At 37.1% G+C, this 25,574-nt stretch overlaps 1 protein-coding gene across 1 annotated transcript in view; it reads left to right on the top strand.

Annotated features, from left to right (window-relative positions):
- The window catches only part of TPST1 (tyrosylprotein sulfotransferase 1), a 107,367-nt gene that overhangs the window by 77,982 nt on the left and 3,811 nt on the right, over positions 1–25,574 (top strand). The window contains exons 3-4 of the mRNA XM_010837399.1: positions 3,461–3,659; positions 23,378–23,428. Coding sequence (XP_010835701.1) covers positions 3,461–3,659; positions 23,378–23,428 — 250 coding nt within the window. The remainder of the gene's footprint in view (positions 1–3,460; positions 3,660–23,377; positions 23,429–25,574) is intronic.

Raw genomic sequence — 25,574 nt, forward strand, 5'->3', positions numbered from 1 at the left:
AACATTTTAAGATAACAGAAGGTTGAATCCAAAGACTGTCCTTAGGCAGGATACATTATTGTTATATAATCCTAAGGAATGTGGAAAAAGAAAAAAGTTTGTCCTTTCTTCCTCCTTGAGAATTCCAGACCCCTCTCTCCTTGGGGACCCCTAGACTCCCTATCAACCTGCCTAGGAACTGACTCTCTCACAACTGCATTCATTACCAATGGAGCTTGTGACTCAGTGGTTACATAACAAAAAGCCTTTTCATTTTAGAATTCTGTCTGTCAGACAGGAGATGGTTGAACTTTATCTGTAAATCATTTATGCAATCATAATAAATAATGACTTTCACTTTTCTTCTGAATCAGTGCTACAATCTGGATACAAAAATAATAATAGCTGTTTTTTTTACTGAATACATACTACATTTCAGTCTTTTAGTCAGCTCTAGTTTTCCTTTAGACTTTTGGAAACTTCCTGACTACTAAAAAAATTTATCTCTTCTCTTTTGTTCCCTACATCTGAAATGAAACTAAGCAATAATACTTAAGCTTTCCCTCTATGTTGTCTATTGATCTCTCTATTAGTGAATGATAACATTGTATATTCAGTCCTTCAAGTCAAAAATGAATTCATCTAGACTCCTTTCTCTCCTCCCCATATCTAATTGGCCACTGTCTTATCAGTTTAAAAAAATCTGTGCAGATTCTTTTCTTTCCGTCTCTATGCCATTTACAGTAGTTGAAGCTTTAATCATTTCTCAGTTCTTTCAGTATATAGTTGAACGTCTTCACTGGTTTTTCTGACTGCAGTTACCTCTTCCTTCAATCTACTCTTCCCGTAGTTATCAATATTGAATGCAGATAAGGATGATCTGGTCTTGTCGGTTCTGTAATAAAATCTGGTCTTGTCAGTTCGGTAATAAAAACCCTTATATCATTCCCCATCATTTTCAAGATAAAACTCATCTTCCCACTCATGACATATAAGACCCTATCTATGTACGACTTCATTGGTTAACACAGATGTGTTTTAGAATTCAGAAATTTTTGGATGCTAGAAAGGTCATTTGATGTACGTAACACATAACATCCTCTGTGCATTCTAGGTCAGCACTCTGTAATCAAGTACATATTTCTGCATCAAAGACTGATTGTTTACTCCAAGAAGAATAAAGACTATAAATAGGTTCTTATCAGTTCAGGTTTTGCTCCCATATGAGTTACAGGAAAATGTTTAGTTTTGGAAACCTTTTGGATTTCAGGATTTTGGATAAGAGACTGTGGCCCTATATATCCAGTGGTCTGTTGGAGCTGGATTGCCTCAGCTGTTTGTTGTTCAATTGCTGAGTCATGTCTGCCTCTTTGCGACCCCATGGACTGCAGCACGCCCGGCTTCTCTGTCCTGGAGCTTGCTCAAATTCATGTCCATTGAGTTGGTGATGCCATCCAACCATATCGTCCTCTGTTGTCCCCTTCTCCTGCCTTCAATTCTTTCCCAGCATAGAGAAACCTTTTTTGTGCATCTCTTCTCAGCTCTGTGGTTGATGACATAGTGGGAGTATTTACACCGTTGCATGCATGTGTGTTCATTGTCACTCAGTTGTGTCCAGCTCTGTGACCCAATGGACTGTAGCCCACCAGGTTTCTTTGTCCATGGGATTATCCAGACTGGGTTGGAGTGGGTTGCTAATTCCTTCTCCGTGGGACTTTCCCTACCCAGGGATCCAACCCACATCTCCTACTTCTCTTCTTTGGCAGGCAGATTATTTACCACTGACCTACCCAGGAAGCCCTTTTTAATAAAACATTGCCCTCCTTATATTCTAGTGGAAGGATAAGATAGTTGGACAGGGAAGCCAGCTACTTAAATGCAGGGAAATTAGGAGACTTTTGTAGTAATCTGGGTGAGAAATGATGGTGACATGAACTAAGGTTAGTGGCAGTAAGACCAGTGGGAGAGATTTTCCTACTCAAAGATAGAGCCTCCAGCACTTGAATAATTTGGGAGTGATCTTGCTTTCTGCCTGTCCCATCTGAGATCTCTGGGTTTGCTTTGTAGACAGGTGGTGGTGCCATTTATCAGGATAAGATGTATATGAAGAGAAGTAGATTTTGAACAAAAGATGAGGGGTTCAGTTGTGGACCACCTTAGTTTTTGGGTGTGTGCAGGGTATATGGGTAGGGTGACCATATAATGTGTCATACAAACTTGGACGTTTATGGGCATGAGTGTGATGTGCTGTTCATCATTAAGCTGGGGGCAGTTGATTTAAATTGGACCTGTCCTAGACATACTAGGATGTTCTTCACTCAGGTAAAAAAATATCAAGAAAAAATCATAGAGATGAAGCCATACAGGGAAAATGCATAGAGTGAAGAGAGCATTGGAGTCCTGGAGAAATTTTTGAGAGAGAAAAAAGAAGGTGGCCATCAAGACAGGGAGGAAACCTGGGTTTAGTGGCCTCACAGAATCCCAGGGAAGAATCATTTTATTTTCTCTTGTATATTTTTGAAGGAGTGTAGCCCCTTTGAGGGATTCTTTATTAGATAATGTTTATCTTCAGTGAGAGATTGAAAAAGGAAAAGGTTTTTTTTTAACCTTTTATCAGAATACTGTGTTTGAATGACTTCTAATGTATTATGATATTAATATAAAACTCTTTTAGGCATTTTTTGCCACTTTTATTTGATAGTCATTAGGCCTAAATCTGCTAGTTCAGATCCAATTTAAATACAGATGTCTTTTTATATTATATTTTGCGCTAATGTTATGAGTTTTTGATCAAACATAGTATCACTATAGGCTTAAAGTAAATATCTAGGTCAAGATTTAGAACACATTTATTTTGTAATAGCAAAAGTCATAAAAGCACTTTTCTTCCTTAAAAAATAGAGTTCTTTAGGAAATCAACAAAAAAATAAGACATAGGAATATTTTGCATTGTTAGTGGATAGTGGTCGACTATTTTCCCCCTAATATTTTATTATGAAGAATTTCAAACATACAAAAAACTGAAAGAATTATATCCACTAGCTACAATTAACATTTTGCTATATTTACTTTTTCACATAATGTGTACATCTTTCTGTCCCTTTGGTCATCTTTCATCAAGCCATCTTATTTAACTGTGTTTTTTTGATATATTTCAACTAAGTTGATCAGCTGTTTTTCTGAGCATCTTATGTTTTTTTTTTTTCTGAATGTTGTAATCAAAGTGTCAGTAATTCATTTTGTGCACATGTTTTCAGCTAACCCTTTTTCCTATTTCTAGAAATCTGAGACTGCCAATAATTGCTGTGAAATTGAGAACATTAAAAAAAAGTCTAGTAAATAATGTTAAGCCTGAAAAATGTGCTCCTTTTCAATAGCTTTATAATCCAGAGACTTGTAATGTTTAAAGTCATCAAAAATAATTTCTAATACTGTTTTTGATATTCTAAATACATATTTATTCAGATTATATTGTTTTCAGAGTGGAGAGATCTACAGACCAAGTCATCAAGCCAGTCAATGTGGGAGCTCTATCAAAATGGGTTGGGAAGATACCTCCAGATGTTTTACAAGACATGGCAGTGATTGCACCCATGCTTGCCAAACTTGGATATGACCCCTATGCCAATCCACCTAACTATGGAAAACCTGATCCCAAAATCCTTGAAAACACCAGAAGGGTAAGTGAGAACTTCCAAATGAATTGAGAAAACTGGGTATGGAATTTGGGTCCGGGAAAGTTTTTTGTTTTATTTCTTGCTTTTTTTATGATCAGAAAATTATTTTAAATTAGAAAAATCCTATTTGTAAAATGCTTCATCGTCAGAAATCTTCCACTGCATTTTAAGGATAACTATGGCTCTTTCCAGGGACTGTGGGGACAATTCTTCAATCTCTTTTTTCCCATATTTCTAAGAATAGTGCTTACTGTTGAAGAGATTTATCCTATTAGCTGATTAACATAAACTAGTCTAAACACCAGAATTGTTAGTGACCTCACTTCTAGTTTCTTTTTACTCTGAATCTAATGGCTGCTTTACTTTGGTTAGATGAGGCATGATTTCTTGGTATTTGAAAACTAAGCATTGACTACATGAGAAGAATTATAAATAGGTACAATAAACTACCCTCTGACCGAGAGAAAGTTGCTAGTAAAGTATGACTACAACTATATCTTTTAATAAGTTATGCTCACATCTCTATAATCTTATTTGAGAAAAGCTCAAAACTCAAAAAATCTGAATATATACCTTACCTGAATAATCTATCTCAAATCAGATCTTAATGTATTCTTTTTTTTTTATTGTGGTAAAATTCAAATAACAAAATTTACCATTTTAACAATTTATAAGTATACAATTCAGTACATTTGCATTGTTGTATGGCTGTCACCACCATCCATCTCAAAGACTTTTTTCATCTTTCAAATTTGAAACAACATACTCATTACACATTCCCCCTTCTTCCAGCCCCTGGCAACCACAATTCTACTTTCAATCTCTAGATTTAGTCTTTTTTGAAACTACAGTTTAAATAAGACAAACATGTTAGCATAAGTCACTGATAGGCTATTTGATTTTCAAGATTAAAATTTCTTTTTCTGGTATTCTCTTTTTATGCAGTGTTCTCCCCTCCCCACAATCTTATATCATCTCTTTATTCTGTCCTTCTTTTGATACTTTTAATTGACTAACTTATATTTCATGAGGCTGATTTCCATGTGGATTTTTTACTCTTAGATATTACTTTTGTTTTCTTTTTTCAAGTCATTAGTGGCTATTTGGAATGAGCTGTTTTCTTATAAACCATCATATAAGGAGGCAGATTTTTTTGTTTTAAAATTATCTTTATCCTTTTAATATTTTTCATATATATAAGGATTATTATAAAATTATAAGCTTGGCTTATAAAACTTATAAAATTAAAAAGATAGGAAAAAATTCACCTATAATGTTACCACCCAGACAAATACCATTGTTAGTATTTTGATGAATTTTCCTTTCTTCTGTACATGTTAAACAAAGGTAAGATTGCATAACTTTTAATCTTACTTTTGCACACACAAAATCTTATATCCCACCCTTTCCACTTAATATTCATGAGCATTTTCTCATCGTGCACATGTTTTTTAACATAATTTTTCATGGTTGTATAAATAACATTATATGAACCACTTTAAATCCTTTTGAAACACAGTAATAAGTGAATGAATGAATGAAAAGTGAATGAATGAATGAGGTTTCCCTAGTATATGTTATATATTCATTTCACTGTTTTTCTTTTGTTGTTTATCATTTTCTCTTCGGCAAACAGTGCTACAATGAACATCTTTGCACATACTGTATTTTAATGGGTTCTCTTTTTAAAGGTTAGAATAATTAAAGTGGAATTAAACTATGTCAGAGTATCTAAAATTTTAAGGTGCATGATATATGTTGATAAAGTTTTTTTAATCTTTTGAACTATCAGCATAATATATGTGATTTTATTTTAGATTTTTGCTAATTTTAATAGGTTTCATTGATTAATATAATCAAACATTTCCAATTATTACCTACATACATATATTCTTTTATGAAACTATTTCCTAAGTTTAAAAAAAGTTTTATGTGTGTTAAAGTTTTGTCAATTATGTTCTGCTAAAGACAGTACACAGTCCAGCATCCATTATCATAGTCCTTTTTAATCTCTTGGTAATTGGTAATTCATAGCTTTTGCTTGTGTACATACTGAAATGGTTTTTATAAACCAAGGTACATGTATAAATGATATTTAGAGGTTTCCCAAGCAGTAGACGTTATAGTTTTCCTACATGTGAGTTGGCTGGTTAGACTGTTCTTGGCTTGCTTAAGTGGTTAAGTAGGGAAGAATGCTGTGGTTTGAATCCTTGTGACTAGAGAGTTTGTTTCATACACATTTGTGGCTTTTGAAGAGTTTCAAAGTATACACTGGAAAAAACCTCCCTCCCCAACCCCATCTATCTCTAAAGTTAACAAGTAATTTTGGGAATAAAAAGATAAAGTATGAACCAAAGTTGCATTTTTGAGCTTTTTGTGATAAAGCATACAAGCCGACATCCTTGTTTCCTGGAATTTTCCAAAGCTATATATTTTCAAGGCTTTTTTCTGTAAAAGCTCAGATGCTAATATATCGAGCATTGATGATCGTGAAGTTTCATAAGGTAATGCTTAAAAATTGTTCTTCGCTTGTCAGCTGTGACATGAGATTGACTCCAGAGAAAGAAGACGGCTGGGGAGATTATGCCTTTTATTTATGGGATGGGAGTAGGGGGAAAATTCACGTTTTGACTGGGAATATAGAATTCAAAGTTCTAGGCTTAAAAATTGTTGTTTTTCATGCAACTTTGTATAGTCTTGAAGTATTGGTGTCTGAGTCAGTGTATTTTGGAGACATGTTGCTCAATTTTGAGTAGAAAATCATGTGCTTCATGGCTTCTCTGACTCAGATGGTAAACTGGAAATGAAATGCTAACATATTCCATGTCCTTTCCCATCACTTAGGTCTCTAATCCCCAAATTGTAGCACATTTCAGTAAATAGCGCCCTCTAGGTTACATTCCAGCAGTCTCCCTCCCCAGATTACATTCTAGCAATCTCCTTGCCTGTGGGTTTTTAATCTTTTTAGATTTATAGACCTTGAGATCTGATAAAACTATGGGTCCCTGTCTGAGAAATAAGACAACATATATATAGAGAGAATTTTATTCTGTAATTTTAATGGATTCATAGATGCCTCTAAAGCCCATCAGATTAAGAACTTCTGTTTTATAGTCTCCTTGAAAAGCTCATTCACTCGTGTAATTTTGATTATAATCTATTTGCTGATTATCATAAATCTGTATCTCGTAGGGTCTCTTTCTTGAGCCCCAAGCTCATTTTTTTTTTCAGCTTTCTGTATCTCTCCACCTGGTTGTTCACAAGGACTTCAAACTCAATGTCCAAAATGAATTTATTGTCCATACCTGTTCCCTGATAGAAGCTCAACAGATTATTCTCTAAACTGAGCACGAATATAGACTAGGGGCGAGATTAGGCTGTGTTTATCTATATTTGCACTGTCTATGAGCCAGGGAGCAGAGTCCTCAGGACACATGGGTCAAGCCCCAAACAGAGCAGTAACAGACCTGGTTACTAAACCTCAAGAGGGAGCTGAAAAGCAAATCCAAGTGTGAATGGAATATCCAGTTGAAGACCATATTAGATAGTACTAAGGAAGAACAAATAGTCAAATAGAAAAGCACGTATCAGTGTATAGAACCCACAGAGCAAACAAAAAGGAACTTGAATATTAGTTAGGTGGGAGAGGGAGTTGGTTTATATTCCTGAACCACACAGTAAGGGCACCCAAAGCTGGTGCTCAGTGACATCCTGGAGGGATAGGGTAGGGAAGGAAGTGGGTGGGGGCTTCAGGATGGAGGGGGCACATGTATACCTGTGGCCAGTTCATATTAATGTATGGCAAATACCATCACGATATTGTAATTATCCTCTAATTAAAATAAAATTTTTTTAAAAGGACACACTGAAAAAAAGAGAAGCTACAGCTGTTGGAATCAATGTTCTTGCATTAACGGGAGAGCCTGTACCGCACACCTGTGTTTTCAAAAACTTCTCTGTGTTTTTCCTGTCTCCATCATAGCATTTCTGTTTGTCTAGTGATCAAAGGTAGTTAGGATTACCTGGCTTTGCAGATGACATGTAATTAATTAATCACCAAGCCCCCTTGATTATATATTTGAAATTATCTTGACTCAGCTCCTATTTTAGCTACCTTATTTATTTCAGTTTCTCTTCATTTTTCACATGAATTATGGTTTATTCTCCTTTGTGTATGTGAGTGTATTCATTCTTCTACATTTAAAAACATACTCAATGACAGTTACTTTTTTTAAAAGTTCAAATCTGAATGTATCTGAACATACTATTCCCTTGTGTACACCTTGAATAGCTCCACTAGTACTATAGGATAAAGCCCAGACTTCTTAGAATGGTACTTTTCAATCAAATCTTTGGAAATTTTTTGATGCACTTTTTATTGTTGGTTTCTAAGTTAATTCCATTACAATTAGAGAATACACTAGTGTGGTTTCAGTCCTTTGAAATATATTGAAAATTGCTTTATGGCCAGCATATGTTCTCACATGTCACTTGAGAGGATGTATATTCTGCAATTGTTGCAGAATTCTATAAATATTGATTAGGTCATATTGTTTCACAGTGTTGCTCAGATCTTCTAATTCTTATTGCTTTTGGGGGGTCTAATTTTATCAGTTTTGGATAAAGATGTGAATTTGTTCTTTTATTTCTATCAATTTTGCTTCATGTGTTTTGAATCTGTATCATTAGGAGCATACCTTTTTATGTATTTGTAAGTAGTTAGCTCTCATTATGAAGTGTGTCTCATCATCTCTGATGTTTCTCTCTGGAAATCTCCTTCGTCTCATGTAAGCGTAGCCATTTCATTGTTTTTATGCAACCATGTTGAAAATGTCATTATTTCTCCTTCATTATATGAGAATATTTTGCTTGGTGTAGAGTTCTAGATTGACAGGTTTTTTAGTTTTGTTTGCTTGTTTGTTTTACTTTCAGCACCCAGAATATGTTATTTTATTGCTTGTCATTGTTTTTATGGGAAGTCAACTAAAATTCTTATGAATGTGATAGCTTTTTTTGTTTGTTTGTTTTTTGGTTTTGAGTACTAAAGTTCAGCAGTTCTGTACTTCTCTGACACATTGTTCACTTGATAGAATTTGTTGTTGTTTAGTTGCTAAGCTGTGTCCAACTCTTTTTGATGGTATAGACTGTAGCCTGCCAGGCTCCTCTGTCCATGGATTTCCCAGGCAAGAATACTGGAGTGGGTCACCATTTGCTTCTACAGGGGATGTTTCTAACCCAGGGACTGAATCCACATCTCTTGCATTGGCAGGCAGATTCTTTACCGCTGGGCCATCAGGGAAGCCCTGTTTTTTGTTTTTGACTGCTATAAGATTTTTCTCTTCAGTTTTTGCCAGTTTGACTAAAAAGTGCCAGATTCACTGATCCTCTTTTTGCCGTCTCTCGCTTCAGGTTTAATTGGCTTTTAATTAACTTACGTTTGAATTCATTGATCCTTTCTTCTTCTGTGTCCAACCTGCTATTAATCCCATCCAACAACTTCATTTCAGATAATTTATTTTTCAGAACTAGAATTTCTGTTTCTTTGCTGGAATCCTCCATCTCTTCACTCATTCTGTTCATCTTCTCCTCTGAATTCTTTTAACATTTTAATAATTATTTTAAAGTTCTTATACATGGGTCTTTCTTTTGGCTCTTTTTCTTAATTATGAATTATGCTTATTTACTTCTTTGCATGTTTTAGAGTTTGTTTCATACTGGACCTTTTTTATAAAAGAAGTAACCTAGATAATATTTTTCCTTTATTTTTCCCAGATGGGGCATATTCTTTCCTCTCTCAGGCAGCTGGGGTATTTGGCTGATCATTCACATTTCATTGAGTCAGACTGAGCTGGATCTGAGCAGCAGTTTTAGTCCATTTACTTCTAGATTTAAATGAAATTATGGAGATTTGACCTTTAGCCCAACCCGCAGTTTCCTGTGTTCTGAGGATGAAAGGCTGATTTCTTTGGCTTTTTAAAAATAGCAGCTGGCAGGGAGTGGGTTGAAGCTTAAATTAATTTGTTTCACCTCTGGATTGCAGCTGCAGCAGGGCCCTGGAATCTAAGGACCACACAAGTTTGGGAGATCTCTCTCCTTTCTCTGCTTCCTCTGCTGCTTACTCAGCAGAAGTCCCTTGGGTTATAGTTATTAGACCAAGAGATTTATTTTTACATCTGGGCCTCTTCTAGATTGAATTCATCATACCAGTTCACACTGCCACTTAAAGTTCAGCTTCTTTTTGTCTTATCAGCAAAATCTTTCACCTCTGGTAGGCCTGCTTTTCTGCCTACCTATATGCAGATTAGCAATTGATTCAAGATAGAAAGAGACTCTTCGCTCACCTTTGAAGAACTCATCCTTCTCTGGAAGTCATCTAGACTTCATTGCTTCTTTGCATCCACTGCTCTTTGATGGCTTTAAAGAAAAGTTTATCCGATGTTTTCTTATCCTTTCAATGAGATCTTCTGTTTCATAACCATAATGGAACTCCTTAAAACAGCATTAAGATTCTTCGTCTGCTGCATTCAGTCTTACTTTTCAACCTCATCTCTCTTTATCCTTCTAGTCACACCACACTACCTGCCTTTCGTTCTCTTGGCACATTTTTATAACAACCCTGTACCTTTGCACTTGCTCTTCTTGCCTTGATTAACTTGCTTCTCTTCTTCATTTTACAACTTTGTCCTTTAAGACTCAGCTCACATGACGCCTCTTATGTGCCACAGATTCTTCTGCTATTCTTCGTGCCTACCTTTGCTCTTGCAGTTATAGTATCATTTATGTTATTTACTACTTCTTTTATACTAAGGATTTTTTAGAGGCATGGACCACATATACACTTGTATCTTGAGCACTTGAGAGTTAGTAGGTGTTCAATAAAATGATTGTTACTAGCAAAAATAAACCTTAGACAGAGGAAGAAGAATATTTCTTTGACCAAAAATACTGTGCCCTAATATGAAGTTCTTGTAGGCAACATTTGAAGTCATAGCCCAAACAATCTGGAAATTAACACACTTCTGAATAATTAATGAGCCAAAGAAAAAAAAATCATAAGAGATATTAGAAAATATTTTAAACTGAATGACAAAGAAGATACAACATATCAAAATTTGTGTTGATAATTGTTTTATAGTCCTGCATCTGTTCTATCTCAGGGAATGTACAATGTGCACGTGATAAGAATGTGTATTTTGCATGTGTTGAATGTAGTGTCCTTTAAGTATCAATTAGAAATTAAATCAAGGTTGTTGATAGTGTTATTCAGAGCCTGTATGACATTACAGTTTCATTCATACTGATCATTGTGCCTGCAGAACCTCCAGAAAGAAATAGTAATGCACTGTTGTGTATGCATTGTTATATTTCTTGTGATCTGTGATCAATGATATTTGATGTTACTGTTGTGATTGTTTTGGGAACCTCAAGCCATGCCCATTTAAGACAGTGAACTTAATTGACAAATGTTCTGTGTGTCCTGATTGCTTTACTGATTGGTGATTCTCCCATCTCTCTCCCTCTCCTTGGGCCTCACTATTTCCTGAGACATAGCAATATTGAAATTAGGCCAATTTATAACCCTACAATGGCCTCTAAGTGTTAAGTGAAAGAAAAAGTTATATATCTCTTACCTTACATCAGAGTTGGAGATGATTAAGCTTGGTGAAGAGAGCATGTAGAAAGCTGAGACAGACCAAAAGCCAGACTTCTTGCGCCTTCACTTAGCCAAGTTGTGAATGCAAAGGGAAAGCTCTTGAAGGAAATTAAAAGTGCTCCTCCAGTGAACACACAAATGTTAAGAAAGCAAACAGCCCAGGTCTCCCACATTGCAGGTGGATTCTTTACCAGCTGAGCTACAAGGGAAGCCCAAAATATTCCTTTCCAAATATTACTTCTCACTGACAATGTACTTGGTCACCCAAGAGATCTGATGGGAATGAACAATGAGATTGTTTTTTTTTTTTCATGCCTGCTAACACAGCATTCATTCTGAAGCCCATGGGTCAAGGAATAATTTTGACTTTCAAGTCTTATTTAAGAAATACCTTTATAATACTGTATCTTAGATAGAAAGCAATTCCTCTGATGGAGCTGAGCTAAGGAAATTTAAAACCTCCTAGAAAGGATTCACCATTCTAGATGCTGTTAAGAACATTCATGATTCATGGGAAGAGATCAAAATATCAACATTAACAGGAGTTTAGAAGAAGTTGATTCCAGCTGTCATAGATGACTTGAAGGGGTTCAAGACTTCAGTGGAAGAAGTAACTGCAGATGTGGTGGAAACAGCAAGAGAACTAGAATTAGAAATAGAACCTGAGGATGTGACTGAATTGCGGTAACCTCATGATAAAACTTTAATTCATGAGGAGGTGCTTCTTCTGGATGAGCAAGAAAAGTGGTTTCTTGAGATAGAATCTACTACTGGTGAAGATGCTATGAAGATTGTTGAAATGAAAACAAAGGATTTAGAATATCATATAAATTTAGTAGATAAAGCAGCAGCAGAATTTAAGAGGGTTGACTCCAACTTTGAAAGAAGTTCTCTGTGGGTAAAGTGCTATCAAACAGTATTGTATGCTGCAGACAAATCGTTCATGAAAGGAAGAGTCAGTGCAGCAGACTTCATTGTTGTCTTATTCTTAAAAATTGCCATAGCCACCCTAACCTACAGCCACCACCACCCTGATGGTCAGCAGTCATTAGCATCGAGGCAAGACCCTCTACCAGCAAAATGATTATGATTCACTGGATAGTGTCAACATAACTTTTATAGGCACTGGGACACCAAAAAAATCTGTGTGACTAGCTTTGTTGCAATATTTGCTTCATTGTAGTTGTCTAGAACCAAACTCACAGTATCTCCAAGGTGTGCCTGTATTATTTCCTGTTGTTGTTGAATCAATGTAGTGACACTGATAGACATTCAACATTGCTTTTTTCAAATGTTCATTTTTGGGGCTTGAAATCTTGAATAAGTATCAGTGGGCTTCATGTGAATTCTTTATATATTTTTCACTTAATACATTTTGCATTTCAACAAGTGACTGCTGCTGTTTTGTCACTAAGTCATGTCCAACTCTTTGTGACGCCATGGTCTGTAGCCCACCAGGCTCCTCTGTTTGTGGGATTTCCCAGGCAAGAATACTGAAGTAGGTTGCCATTTCCTTCTCCAGGGGATTTGGGATTGAAAATGCGGCTTGTGTTGCGTCTCCTCCATCTCAGGTGGATTCTTTACGACTGAGTGACACGTTCTCCTAAATAGTGATTTGACAGACACGCGGGCATATAAAGACCTCATCTTATAGGGAAAGCCTATTGACCGTGTTTTATCACTGAATGAAGACTGTGCAGACTACTGCCAGTTCCTTTCTATTTTTCCACTATTTTTCAACCCAGAGATGCTGCTGCTCTTCAAGGAGACAGTAGGAGTACTCAGAAGCCCTGTGCCTGCGCCTCCAAATTATTTCTTCCTCCTCTTTCCTTCTTTCCACGGATAACTTCTATCCTAAATTCTGCCATCATGGATTTAATTTTGCTTGCTTTTAAATTTCATATAAATGAAATCATACAGTTTATTTTGAAGAAAGGAAAAAAGCAATCTCAGACACCATAGAACTGATCTGACACAACCTCTAGCCCATGGTTGATTAGAAACTGACTTTTTGTGCTCACCACTAAAATTTGATGGTCTTCACCTGGGTACCAATGATCTCACAGAACCCCAACACAAGACAGGAGTCCTCTTTAACCACGATGAACTGAGAAAAGACAAGACCACTTTGTAGTAACAATGAAATACCAAATACCCACCTCTTGCTTCTTAACCAAAAACAGCTTTATTCTCACTTCTATTGTTCCTTTCTTTTAGATAAGATTTATTAAGATACCCATTTAGAGAATAATCACTGCTTGCTGGCAGCCCCCAGTCCAGAGAAAAACCCTGTTTCCTTGGACTTTTCCCCAAATCACCTAACCAAAATCATGAGAGTCCTTCCTGATGCTCTTTTCCTGAGACATCCCACATTTCCATGGTGTGTGTGTTCCCTTGCTTAAAGGAGTAATGAATTCAACATGTTCAACTACAGCTATATTCCTGGTAGTCTTTAGCTGCAGGGTATTGACAGTATTCTTTTGTGTCTGGTTTCTGTCGTTTAACATTCGTGAGTTTCATGTTGTTGCATTTCACAGTAATTCATTTTTGTTTTTAAATGTGATACTATAGTTGCACAACTATTTGGACATTTGAGTTGTTTATAGTTGTAGGGATGTTTTAATGTTGATATACAATATCCTTGTACATGTCTTTTAATGTTGATATACAGTATCCTTGTACATACAGTATCCTGGTACATGTCTTAACAAAAGTGCATACATGAGTATGCACTTTTGTTAAGAATATGCCTGAGAGTTACATTAGGATTTTCCAAGACAGTAGTCTTAAAATTCTTATGCTTCCAAGTCTAGCTGATTATAGCAAAAAGATGGAAAGTAAAACCTACAAAGGGAAAAGGCACATGGGGTAAAAACTCTGGAGGAAACCAGGTGCTGTCTTTCAAATGTCCCTCACAGTGGAGTCACATAGGGTTTGCTTCATTCCCCTGGCAACATGTGTGACAACACATGTGAATTGTTCCCAACCAGGGAGCTCACCAGAGCTTCTGAATCCAGGGTTTTTATTGGGGATTGGTCATGTAGGCATGTAGACCCCCCCGCCCTGCCCCGCCCCAGAGAAAAAACAGATGTTCACCATAAATAAATTACTAACATAAACTAGCTGCTCAAACTGGGACAGGCCAGCCCAAGGCCTCAGACGTGCATTCCTATAGACAGAACACTCTAGGCTCAGATCCCTGGAGCCAGCAAAGAGCAGTCCTGAAAATAGGCCTTTCTTGGGAATGTGCAACATTTGAGCAAAATAACCCTGCTAAGTTAATCTTTTCCATCACAGAATGAATGAATGTATGGGTCAGAGGGCATTTGAATGTGCAAATTTAGGAGATAATACTAAGTGACTATATTCTCTCACTAGCAGGTATATGAGAATTTCAATTGTTCTACATCGTCAATGTTAGAGTCAATCTTTTAAAATTTTAGTCTTTCTTATAGGAGCGTAGTGATGTTTTATTATGGTTAAAATGAGTATTCCTTAATAACTAAAGAGAGCAAACCCTGTTTCATGCTATTTGCCACTGAACTATGTTATGAAATGCTTTTTCAAGTCTCTTACCCAATTTTCTACGAAATCATTTGCTTTTTCCTTAATGATTTTTAGAAATTCTCTTCGTATTTTGATGTGTGATGTTTTTATGTATCTCACATATATTCTCACACTTATCTGCTTTGCCTTTTCTCTCCGTTAAGGCTGTCTTTTTAAGAATAGAAATTCCTGGGACTTCCTGGTGGTCCAGTGGTTTAGGCTGTTACCTAATAATGAACAGAGTTCCCTGTGCAATATTACAGAAGGTTAATTTTAAATATAGCAGTGTGTACATGTCAATCCCAAACTCCCTAACTATCCCTCCTCCCATAAACTTAAATTCATTCTATAAGTCTGTGAGTCTATTTCTGTTTTGTAAGCAAGTTCATTTGTAACATTTCTTTTTCTATTCTGCTTATACATGGTATCATACGATATTTCTCTTTCTCTGACTTATTTCACTCAGTATGACAATCTCTCGGTCCATCCATGTTGCTGCAGGTGGCATTATTTCATTCTTTTTCATGGTTGATTCTTGAATTCATTTATTTCCAAAAATAGAATTGAATAGAATTGAAAAGTAGAATTGAATAGAATGAGTTAACAGTATTCTATAACATAATGTCATATCTAGCCCTCAAGGTTCAGTAGGTTCCAATCAGGGAGGGCCCAATGAAGTTGCTTCTTCTGCTTCTCTGCTTAATCTGTACTGTAAATTGGCCTCAGAAACTATTTTCGGTCCATCATCTGTAAAAATGGAGACCATTAGGAAGGAATCTCTTCATTCATTTCTTTTTTTGTCCAACAGTCCATTCATCCCTGCATCCAGGATATATAGATAATTAAGGATCTGTCCCTCTCCTTAAGAAGTATGCTGAAAATAGATGTGTAACTAACTGTAGTTCAACATGATAACTGCCATAAATTTAAGGCATTTGGGATGCTATGTGAACACAGAACTGGCTCTACTGGATTGTCATGTTTAAAGGATAAGTTAAAAGTTCCTAGTTTGAGAAAAGAAGGAAAAAGCACCCCAGTGAAAGGAAATTGATAAAATTATTATTGACTGTACCTGTGTGTATTAACTGTCCTTCAGTGTTACTGAAAATTATGTTCAACACTTTTACCTTTGAATAGAGATGTATTCATTCTTGCCTGGTAAGTATCCCATGGTAAACTGATACAGTTTCTTAATCATCCTGCATGTTAAACTTTTCTCCCCTGGAAATCAATCCCCTGATGCTAAGTTTGCTCTGTTTATACTGCTTTCTTATAGAGGTTCCTATGTCACATTTATTACACGTTCCCAATTCAATTTACATTCCAATCCATCTTGTCCAGCCTCACCCAAAAGTCAATACACTTTTTCTTAAAAACCTTTTTGGAGGAGTAGATGATGCTTATGAACTGATGAATATATTTCTTCTTGATATAGGGAATGTACTAATAGCACTTGTCCATTGTTTGTAACACACGATTGTTGAATGCTGCAGAAACCCAGTCTGAGGTTTGCAAAGCTGCCAGAATACTTTTAAGACAAATGAGAATATGTAAACATGCATGTTATCAGCTGTTTCATGTTTGTATTTTAGCGATAATAAGTCTCTAGTGGGCCAGAAGAGCCCAGTGGGATTAAAGATGTAAATTTCAAAATCTAGATTCCTTTCTGCATTATCATATCTGGCTGGAGTTGTGTTTTCTCTGCATGTGAAACTAACATTGTTTCTCGAGGGGAAATGCTTTTTATATTATTAAAAATAGTGAACTGCATAACAAAATAAATAGCGGGCCATGCATGGACCAATGGTGAAAGTTTGTCATGAACTAAGAAGTAATCCAATTCTGTGCACTTGAGCGCTCTTGGAAAGAGGATGGAAAGAAGGAAGAAGGCAGAAAGGAGGAATAAATTAGATTTGAGCTTACAGTGAAATTTGAATTCATAACCAGAGGTTATAAGACTAATCTTTTAACCCTTGGAATGTGTGTGTATGTATACACATATGTGTATATACATGCACACACTTTGCAGAAAACAATGAGCAAAAGTAGCACTTTAAAATCTGCAGTGCATGTAGTATGGTCATTAGTATGTGTTTCTGGACGTTGTTTAAAATTTTCTTATTTTGAAAGAATGTTTTGAGTTAAGTCATTGTTCATCTTGAGTACCCAAGCCAGAAGAAACAGACTTTGTGACCTAATCTCAGAAATAACATTCATCACTTTTGCCATATTCTAGTTGTTAGAATCTAGTCACTAGGTCCAACTCACACTTAAAGGAAGGGAATTACACAGGTCTTAAATACCAGACACAGGGATCATCAGGGAATGTGGCCACAAACACTTTTAGCATGAAAATAATTTAGAAATAGTTTCATATTCTCCATAAGATCAAGCCAGATTCAGAATTAGGCCTCATAACATGTCTGCCACCTTTTCCTGTAAATTGTAGACGCTTGACTGTCTGAGATCCTTGGGGAACCCATCATTCTAGAAAGTCAGGTTTCTGGGTAGATGTGTCTCGTTTAGGACCAAACCTTAATATTTTGATGTAGAATTCCTCTGCATTTTGATGATTTATTTCATTACCTTCTTAAGTAAATTATTGATCATAATTTGAATTTTTATTTCATCCAAAGGAAATTACTATTTGTATTAGAAAATGCCCATCCTCTCTTTATATAGGATATAGAACTGTGGGTCCCTTTCTTAAAGAACTCAAGGCTTCCTATCTGCCTTTTACAATTTCTGTGTCTTCCTTTGTTTCATTTGTCACTTCTCAGTTATCAGTACTTGCCCATTACCTTCCTGTTTGCTGTATCTGATTGCTATAGGTTGAAACCAGATAACTTGTGATGGTTAAAAATGTGTATAAAGGAAAAGGGACCTAAAAGACTCGATTAAATAGAAGACTCAATCTTCAGTCTGCAGGTATGTTAATGACATCCATTTTAGCTCCATGGAGACTTCTGTTTACGTCTTAATTGTAAACTATTACTATAGGTGAGGCTGTGGTAGCAGGTGAAGTGGTACTGGGCATGGCTGGTCAGCTTCTAATTAATCTTGTAAGAAAATGGAAAGTGGCCTGAGGACAAATAACAAGAAGATGCATTGCTTACTTCAGTCAGTATTCAGAACCTCTTCTTTCTTGGGTTTTTGAAGCTTCACAGGCAGCTTAGATAAATTCTCTTCTCTTCTCTAGCTTTGTACTCTAGGTAATCCACAACTGAAGGGTTTGCTTATAACGGAGTTGGTGATACCTCACTCCACAAATTTGAATCTGACATTAGTCAGAGTCACTTGACTTCTAAATACCACTTTTTAAAATTTTCCTTCTCTGTCATTGGTGGCCTCTTCTCAGTCTTTGCTGGTTCTCCCTCTTCTCCTCGACCTCTTAATGTTGGAATACCCCCATGCTTCAGTGTTAAGCCCTCTGCTCCCTCTGTCTACCCTGAGCACCTAGGTCATCTCATCAGGTATCAAGTTTTAAATACCATCTATAAGTTGATGATTCTCAAATTTATATATCCCAGCACAGACCTCTTCCATGAATCCTAGATTTGTGTTTCTGACTACTTGACATTTTCATGTATTGTCCAGTAGATGTCTCAGGCTTAACATTTCCAAATTAAACCCCTGAAAATCTGTTATATCCCAGAACCTTTCCCAGCTGAGTTGATGGCAACTTCATATTTCCAGTTGGTAGTTGCTTAAGCCAAAAACTTTGTCATCCTTGACTCCCTTCTGCTCTTTAACTTTCCACATCTAGTCTATTAGGATATCTAGATATAATTAGGGGGGAAAATCCACAAAGGTACTGCTTTGCACCACCTCCAGCACCACCTCCCTGTCCTGTCTAGATTACTGCTGTTGCTCCAGACTCTGTCCTTTATCCTCTGCAGACTAACAGAGCAATTAAGATGACCCTTTTAAAATGGAAGTTCAATCATGGTACTTAGTAACTTGCCATTTTACTACAATGGACAAATTAATGTCTCTGTGCCTCACAGTTACTTCATCTGTAAAAAGAGAATAATACCTCCCTCAGAGGACTGTGGGATTAGATAAGGGGAAACATGAAACGCATGCTCAGCACCAGCCTGATGCAGAGAAAATCAAATTTGCCTGCTGTTATTCTTTTTATTTCCAGTGCACCCTCTAAATCAGAAGCCTACTTTTGTCTCCTTGTTTTGCAGAGCTTGAGGTGGGAGGGTTCTCTAGGAACGTTTAGATTCTGTGTACCTAGCTCATTTCTGTCTAGTAAAATCCTCAGTTCATTAGTACCAGAGGATAGAATGTCCAGAAACACTATTCCTTTAGCCAGAGGAAATTCCATTTCTAACTTCGCTGTTTTTATAAGTGATTCTGTACTTGGTTTCCTGCACTAAATAGAAATTGCTTGGTCAATAGAAAGTTCCTAACTTCTGTCAGTACCATAGCTCCTAACTTTTGAAGCATTTTTTTCCCTAAAGGATAATGAGGAGACACAGTTTCCCACTTATTTGTTGATTGAGCCTTTTGTTTAATGTCTTATCCTGACCCCTTTTTGTTTTTTTTATTAAATTGCGATATCACATATTTAGGGTTTTGGTGTGTTTTTTTCCCCTTTCATATGAGCCTTACCTCTCTGAACATATTGATTCCTGGAAGACACTTATAATATTTAATATTCCCACTCATATTTTCTGTTATGTCTTGCTGGTTTTTACAACAAACCAAAAAGAGAAGGAAGAATTTAACGATAAGAATTTTCCAATAGTAATAAGATGCAGAGCGTAGTATAAAGGGAGAGTGCTGAGCTGGGGACTTCTGAGCCTCATTCTGCCACTGACTAGCCATTTGACGCTGTGGGCTTGTGTTGCACCTTCTACTTGAATTCTAGCAGAAGAGGCTGAGAGAAAGAAGACTCGGTTCCTGAGAGGATGTGAGGAATATAAAAAAAGTTTGTTAGGGACCAAACCCGCTAACAGTGGAAGGGGTACTGGAGCAAACATGCTGGTTTTGGTTCATAAAGGACCCAGGGTGCAGGACCTTAAGCCTGAGCAGCTTATGCCCAGGGCTTGGAGAGGGGGGCTTCGGACTCAGTTCTCTGAATAGAGGGAGAAGGAAAGACTTGAGAATCTGGTAAAAAGCAAAAACAAAAAGCCTATTCTGATAACTTGAGCCCCTGTTTTGATATAGTGTCTGCTTGCCCCACAGATAGTAGACAGAAGCACCGTGAAGTCAGTGTTAGCATGATATAGACACTTACTATGTTAGAAGGCTGGAGCACTAATACAGTGTTATATGTCAGTTGTATCTCAGTAAAACTAGGGGGAAATGAACAGAACTGGAACAATCTCTGGACTCTGAGGCTGGGGTAAAGCAAATAGGATTCTTATATGTAGATTCTTTGGAGAGCAGTTAGACCAGCTCTCCGGTGACCTGGGACTGTTTGAAGATATGAAGGAGATGGAGGCAGCTTTTGAGACCCTCCTAGCAGCTGCACTGTTGTTATCCTGCACACCTACCTCAGTTTCCAGTGTGATGCATTGCTAAAGAAATATCAAGTCTCTTTGTGCTTTAATTTAGGCTTCCTAGGACTGTAGCAGAGACCCTAAAGAATAGACTAGGTTTTAGAAATTGCAGAGGAAGAGACAGGAAAAAAGTACATCCATTCTCTGAGTCTCAGAAGGCATACTGCTACTTTTAGAAGTGAAAGTCATCTTATACCCAAGTGAAATCCTTTAAGTTAGTAGGCTTTAGTATTCACCATTTAAAAGGTTGTTCTGTGCTCGGAGGTGCTACCCACTGACTCTTCTCAGTAACAATCCATAGTTTCTTTCTATAGTTTCTCAACAGTTATCAAAGCTCTTGCTGATGGAAACCTTCCTCATGAATAGTTCCCAATTTTTTGCCATTGTTGACAGTGTTGAAAGAGACATCTTTGTACTTAAATAAATTGTGTGTGTGTGAAAGAGCAAGCCTAGTAAATTCTTAAGCTACTGGCTTAATTTGTTCAGTTTTTTTTTTTTTTTTTGAAGTATAGTATATATACAGAAAAGTATACAAACCACAGCTCAGTAAATATTCACAAAATGCACACATGTTTATAATCACTACCCATATCAAGACAGAAAATCATCAGCACCCTACAAGCTTCTCTCACCCTTCTTCCCAAGCTCTGCCACCCCACTCTTCCCCACAGTAAACACTATCCTTATTTCTAACATCAGAGTTGCTTTGCCTGTTTTTGAGCTTTAAAGGTTTTAAATTGAGGAACTTGCCTGGTGGTCCAGTGGTTGAGAATCTGCCTTGCAATGTAGGGGACACGAGTTTGATCCCTGGTTGGGGAACTAAGATCCCACATGCCTTAGAGCAACTAAGCCTGCATGCCACAACTAGAGAATCCATGCCCCACAACTGAAAGATCCCGCATGACACAACTAAGACTCAGTGCAGCCAAATAAATAAATATTAAAAAACTTTAATGGAGACACATGTTATATTATTTTTTGGAGATCTGGCTCTTTTCTCATCATTATGTATTGGGATTCATCTAGGTTGTTGGTATAGTATTAGTTCATTTCTAAAACTTCAGGATGGTATATCATTATATACATAAACACATTTATTTGTTCATTCTAACTGCACTGCTCTGCAGGGTCACCTTTGTCATAAACCATTTATCTGTAAATGAGGGTCTGTTTCTGGATTCTTCATTCTGTTTCATTAATATATGTGTCTGTCTTTGTGCCAAAACCTTACTGTCTTGATTATAGCTATATTTTTTGTATGTATGTGTTTTTTGTATGTTTTGTTGTTGTTCAGTTGCCAAGTTGTGTCTAACTCTTTGCAACCCCATGGACTGCAGCACACCAGGCTTCCCTGTCCTCCACTCTCTCCTGGAGTTTGCTCAAGTTCATGTCTGTTGAGTTGGTGATGCTATCTAACCATCTCATCCTCTGCCTCCCTCTTCTTTTGCCTTCAGTCTTTCCCAGCATCAGGGTCTTTTCCAGTGAGTCAACTCTTTGCATCAGGTGGCCAGTGTATTGGAGCTTCAGTTTCACCATTAGTCCTTCCACTGATTCAGAGCTGATTTCCTTTAGGATTGACTGGTTTGATCTCCTTGCAGTCCAAGGGACTCTCAAGAGTCTTCTCTAGTACCACAATTCAAAAACATCAATTCTTTAGCACTCAACCTTTTTATGGTACAACTCTCACATCCCTACATGACTACTAGAAAAACCATAGCTTTGACTGTGTCTTTGCTTTTTAATATGCTGTCTGGTTTGTCATAGCTTTCCTTCCAAGAAGCAAATGTCTTCTAATTTCATGGCTGCAGTCACCATCCTCAGTGATTTTGGAGCCCAAGAAAAGAAAAACTTTTACTGCTTCTACTTTTTCTACTTTCCCTGCTTCTTTTGTATGTTTAATGTAACTTAATTATAGCTGAAAATAATGTCTTAACTTCCCTGGTGGCTCAGACAGTAAAGTGTCTGCCTACAGTGCAGGAGAACTGGGTTCAATCCCTTGGTTGGGAAGATCTGGAGAAGGAAATGGCAACCCACTCCAGTATTCTTGCCTGTAAAATCCCATGGATGGTGGAACCTGGTAGGCTACAGTCCATGGGGTCACAAAGAGTCGGACACGACTGAGCAACTTCACTTTCAATAATGTCTTAATATATTTTAGAATAAGTCCTTCCACCTTGTTCTTTTTAAGATTACCTTGATAATTTTTGACCCTATGCATTTCCACAAAACTTTCATAATCAGCTTGAAATTACCCCTCCTTCTTCCCCCAAAAAGCATGCTAGAGTTTTTATTGGAAATCCTGTGAGGAGAATGGACAGCTTTATTATATTGAATGTTACAATCCCTGAAAGTGATGTGCCTATCTGGTCTTTGATTTCTGTCAATAATATTTTATGGTTTCCTATGTAAAGATCCTACACATCTTTTTAAAAACTATTCCCTAATTATTGCTGCTTTTAGAAACAACTTTACATATTGAAAAGTGCAAGTTTTTAATTATAAGATTTCATGAGGTTAAAAGTATATATCATTTTAAGAACCACCTAGTATTCAAATTACTATGGGAATATTGGGTACATTAAGAAAAGTAAAGCTGGAGATTTCAGAAGGAAATCAGGAGGAACCTGTTCCTAAATTATGTGAATTCTTTGTTGGATGCTGGAGAGAAATGGCCAAGGGCTTACTTTCTCAGCTATTAATAAAATAATTGGAACTTGGAATATTAGGATTCTTTTCTTTCTTCTTCAGAGACTCTAAGCCTTCTCCCAGGCAGCCCATATTTGGGAGCACCTAGGGAAGAGTAGAGCAGGTGGGGTCAGAGTGAATAGAAATTTCACTCAGTCCTCAACTCTGGCTGCTCTTAAACTGACAGACTTCCTTCCTATTCCCAAACTCACCAAGAATGAAGCAGTGAACCCACCCACCATCAGGCAATGCAAGCTTCCCAAAGCGATGATGACAGTGAATATTTCCTTAAACTTATACTTGGCTTTTATTTTTTTTCCTAGGTCTATAAAGGAGAATTTCAGCTTCCTGAATTTCTTAAAGAAAAACCTCAGGTACTGTATCTGCTTCCTCCTCTTGGTGTAATAATAAATGGGCTCTTGCATTGAAGTCATCCTCTCAATGAGATAATGATATATGCTGGGGGTAGAAAGACTGGCTCCTGGTAATTGTTGACAATCACTTAACATAGTCTCAATTTCAGAGGGCTCAGTGTCTTCTAAAGCTAGGGAAATAATTCATTGATAACTAAAATCTGATTGCTTGAGGTCACTCACAAACCACACAGCATCCCATAAATAAGGAACCTGCCTTGGTGAGTCTGCTCCAGGCTTCTGATACCTTACTTGAAATAATAATGTACAGCCACCCTTTGTTCGTATTACATGTACATCATTGCCTTTTAGTTTTCCTCATTTGGAGCCTGGAAGACTTATGAATACATGTTACACACAGCCATTGGCCTTCAGCTACCAAGTTCACCAAGCTGGGAGTGGGTGATGTGAGTTTGAAGCTTATAACTTTAGTTTTTAAAAAAAATTAAAGCAGATCCAGAGATCTGCTTGTCATGTTACACCATCACTCACTTGGATTCCAATATTGTTTCTTGAGTTGAAGAGGAATAGGTGATGTTATAACCAACAGATGTAGAGTAGCCCAGAGTGTCCTGCAAGAGTGTATCTCCTGCCATCCCTGTGTAGTCATAGGAAGAAGTCAGTGACTATTGCCTGAGCCAAGAGAAAACGTCCCTGTCCAGCATGGTGATAATGCATGTCACTTCCAGGTTGCTGCTAACAGCAGTTAGCTTGTTAATAGGAAATGAGGACCCAGCACTGAATTCAGTCGCTAAAAGTGTTCCAGATCTGGGTTGTTGAGAGGAACCTCACAGACTGTATGAAGTCGTATTGCCTGAAGCAAGACTAGAGTAAACAGGCTTTTCTCTAAGAGTAGCTGTATCTCAACCAAGGTTAAAAACTCTGTCTTCTCAGATCCTTGTCTTAAAACAACCATTAATAATTGATACATATTACTTGAGTATTTTAAACTGCTTTCATGGTATATGCTATGCTAAGTTGCTTCAGTCATGTCTGACTCTGTGTGACCCCATAGACAGCAGCCCACCAGGCTCCGCCGTCCCTGGGATTCTCCAGGCAAGAATAGTGGAGTGGGTTGCCATTTCCTTCTCCAATGCATGAAAGAGAAAAGTGAAAGTGAAGTTGCTCAGTCGTGTCCGACTCTTAGCAACCCCATGGACTACAGCCTACCAGACTCCTCTGTCCATGGATTTTCCAGGCAAGAGTACTGGAGTGGGGTGCCATTGCCTTCTCTGATGGTATATGCTTATTAACAAATATTTAATTATAATCCATCCATCCATTCATTTAATTTATTCAACAACTGTCTACTGAATTACTTTTATGTGTGAGAAATTGGAATGTGTCCTCAAGAGTCAGAGGGAAAAGAGATCTTCTCAAGGGGACTCCTGGTCTATCCAAAGACTTTGATCAACTTTTGCAACAAGAGGGCACAGGGGCCCTGAGCCTTGGCTGGGCAAGATGCACCAGAAACCTGGATGAATTCATGAACAAGTGGTCACTTACAGGCTATGGCAGCTGGAGCCAGAGAATAATCCAAGAGGCAGTCTTAAAGAAATGTCCAATCCAAAGGCTGTTTTGTGTAATAAATCTGAAGGAGTCAAGAAAGGGACTTTGAGACTGAAATTAATGGGACAGCCCTGATTCACAGCATACATAAAAATCCTTTCCAGGTTGATTATAGAACTCAATGTGAAAGGCAAAATAATAAAGTGTTTAGGAGGCAATAGAGAATATCTTTATGACCTTAAGAGGGAAAGATTTCTTAAACATTATAAAAACTACTAATCATTAATTTTAAAATGGATAAGTTGGACTACATTAAAATTGAGAATGTTTACTTATTAGAAAGCATCATATAAAAAAGTACACCTTAAGTAGAAGAAAATTTTGAAACAAAAGATTCATCAGTATAGAGAATTTCTGTAATAAATAAGGAAAAGATAACAAAAAATAGAGTAAAAGGCTTAATACAGGCACTTCAAGCCCCCTGTTCAGGTTAGTTTCATTTAATGCATCACATAGGTACTTAGAAAAGAGCCTATAAAAGGCTTTGATTTAACTCCTAATAAAGAGAAAACTGAAGTCCACAGAACCCTCACGTTTG

This window comes from Bison bison, unplaced genomic scaffold (assembly GCF_000754665.1).
Source record: "Bison bison bison isolate TAMUID 2011002044 unplaced genomic scaffold, Bison_UMD1.0 scf7180017864072, whole genome shotgun sequence".
Lineage (NCBI taxonomy): Eukaryota > Metazoa > Chordata > Mammalia > Artiodactyla > Bovidae > Bison > Bison bison.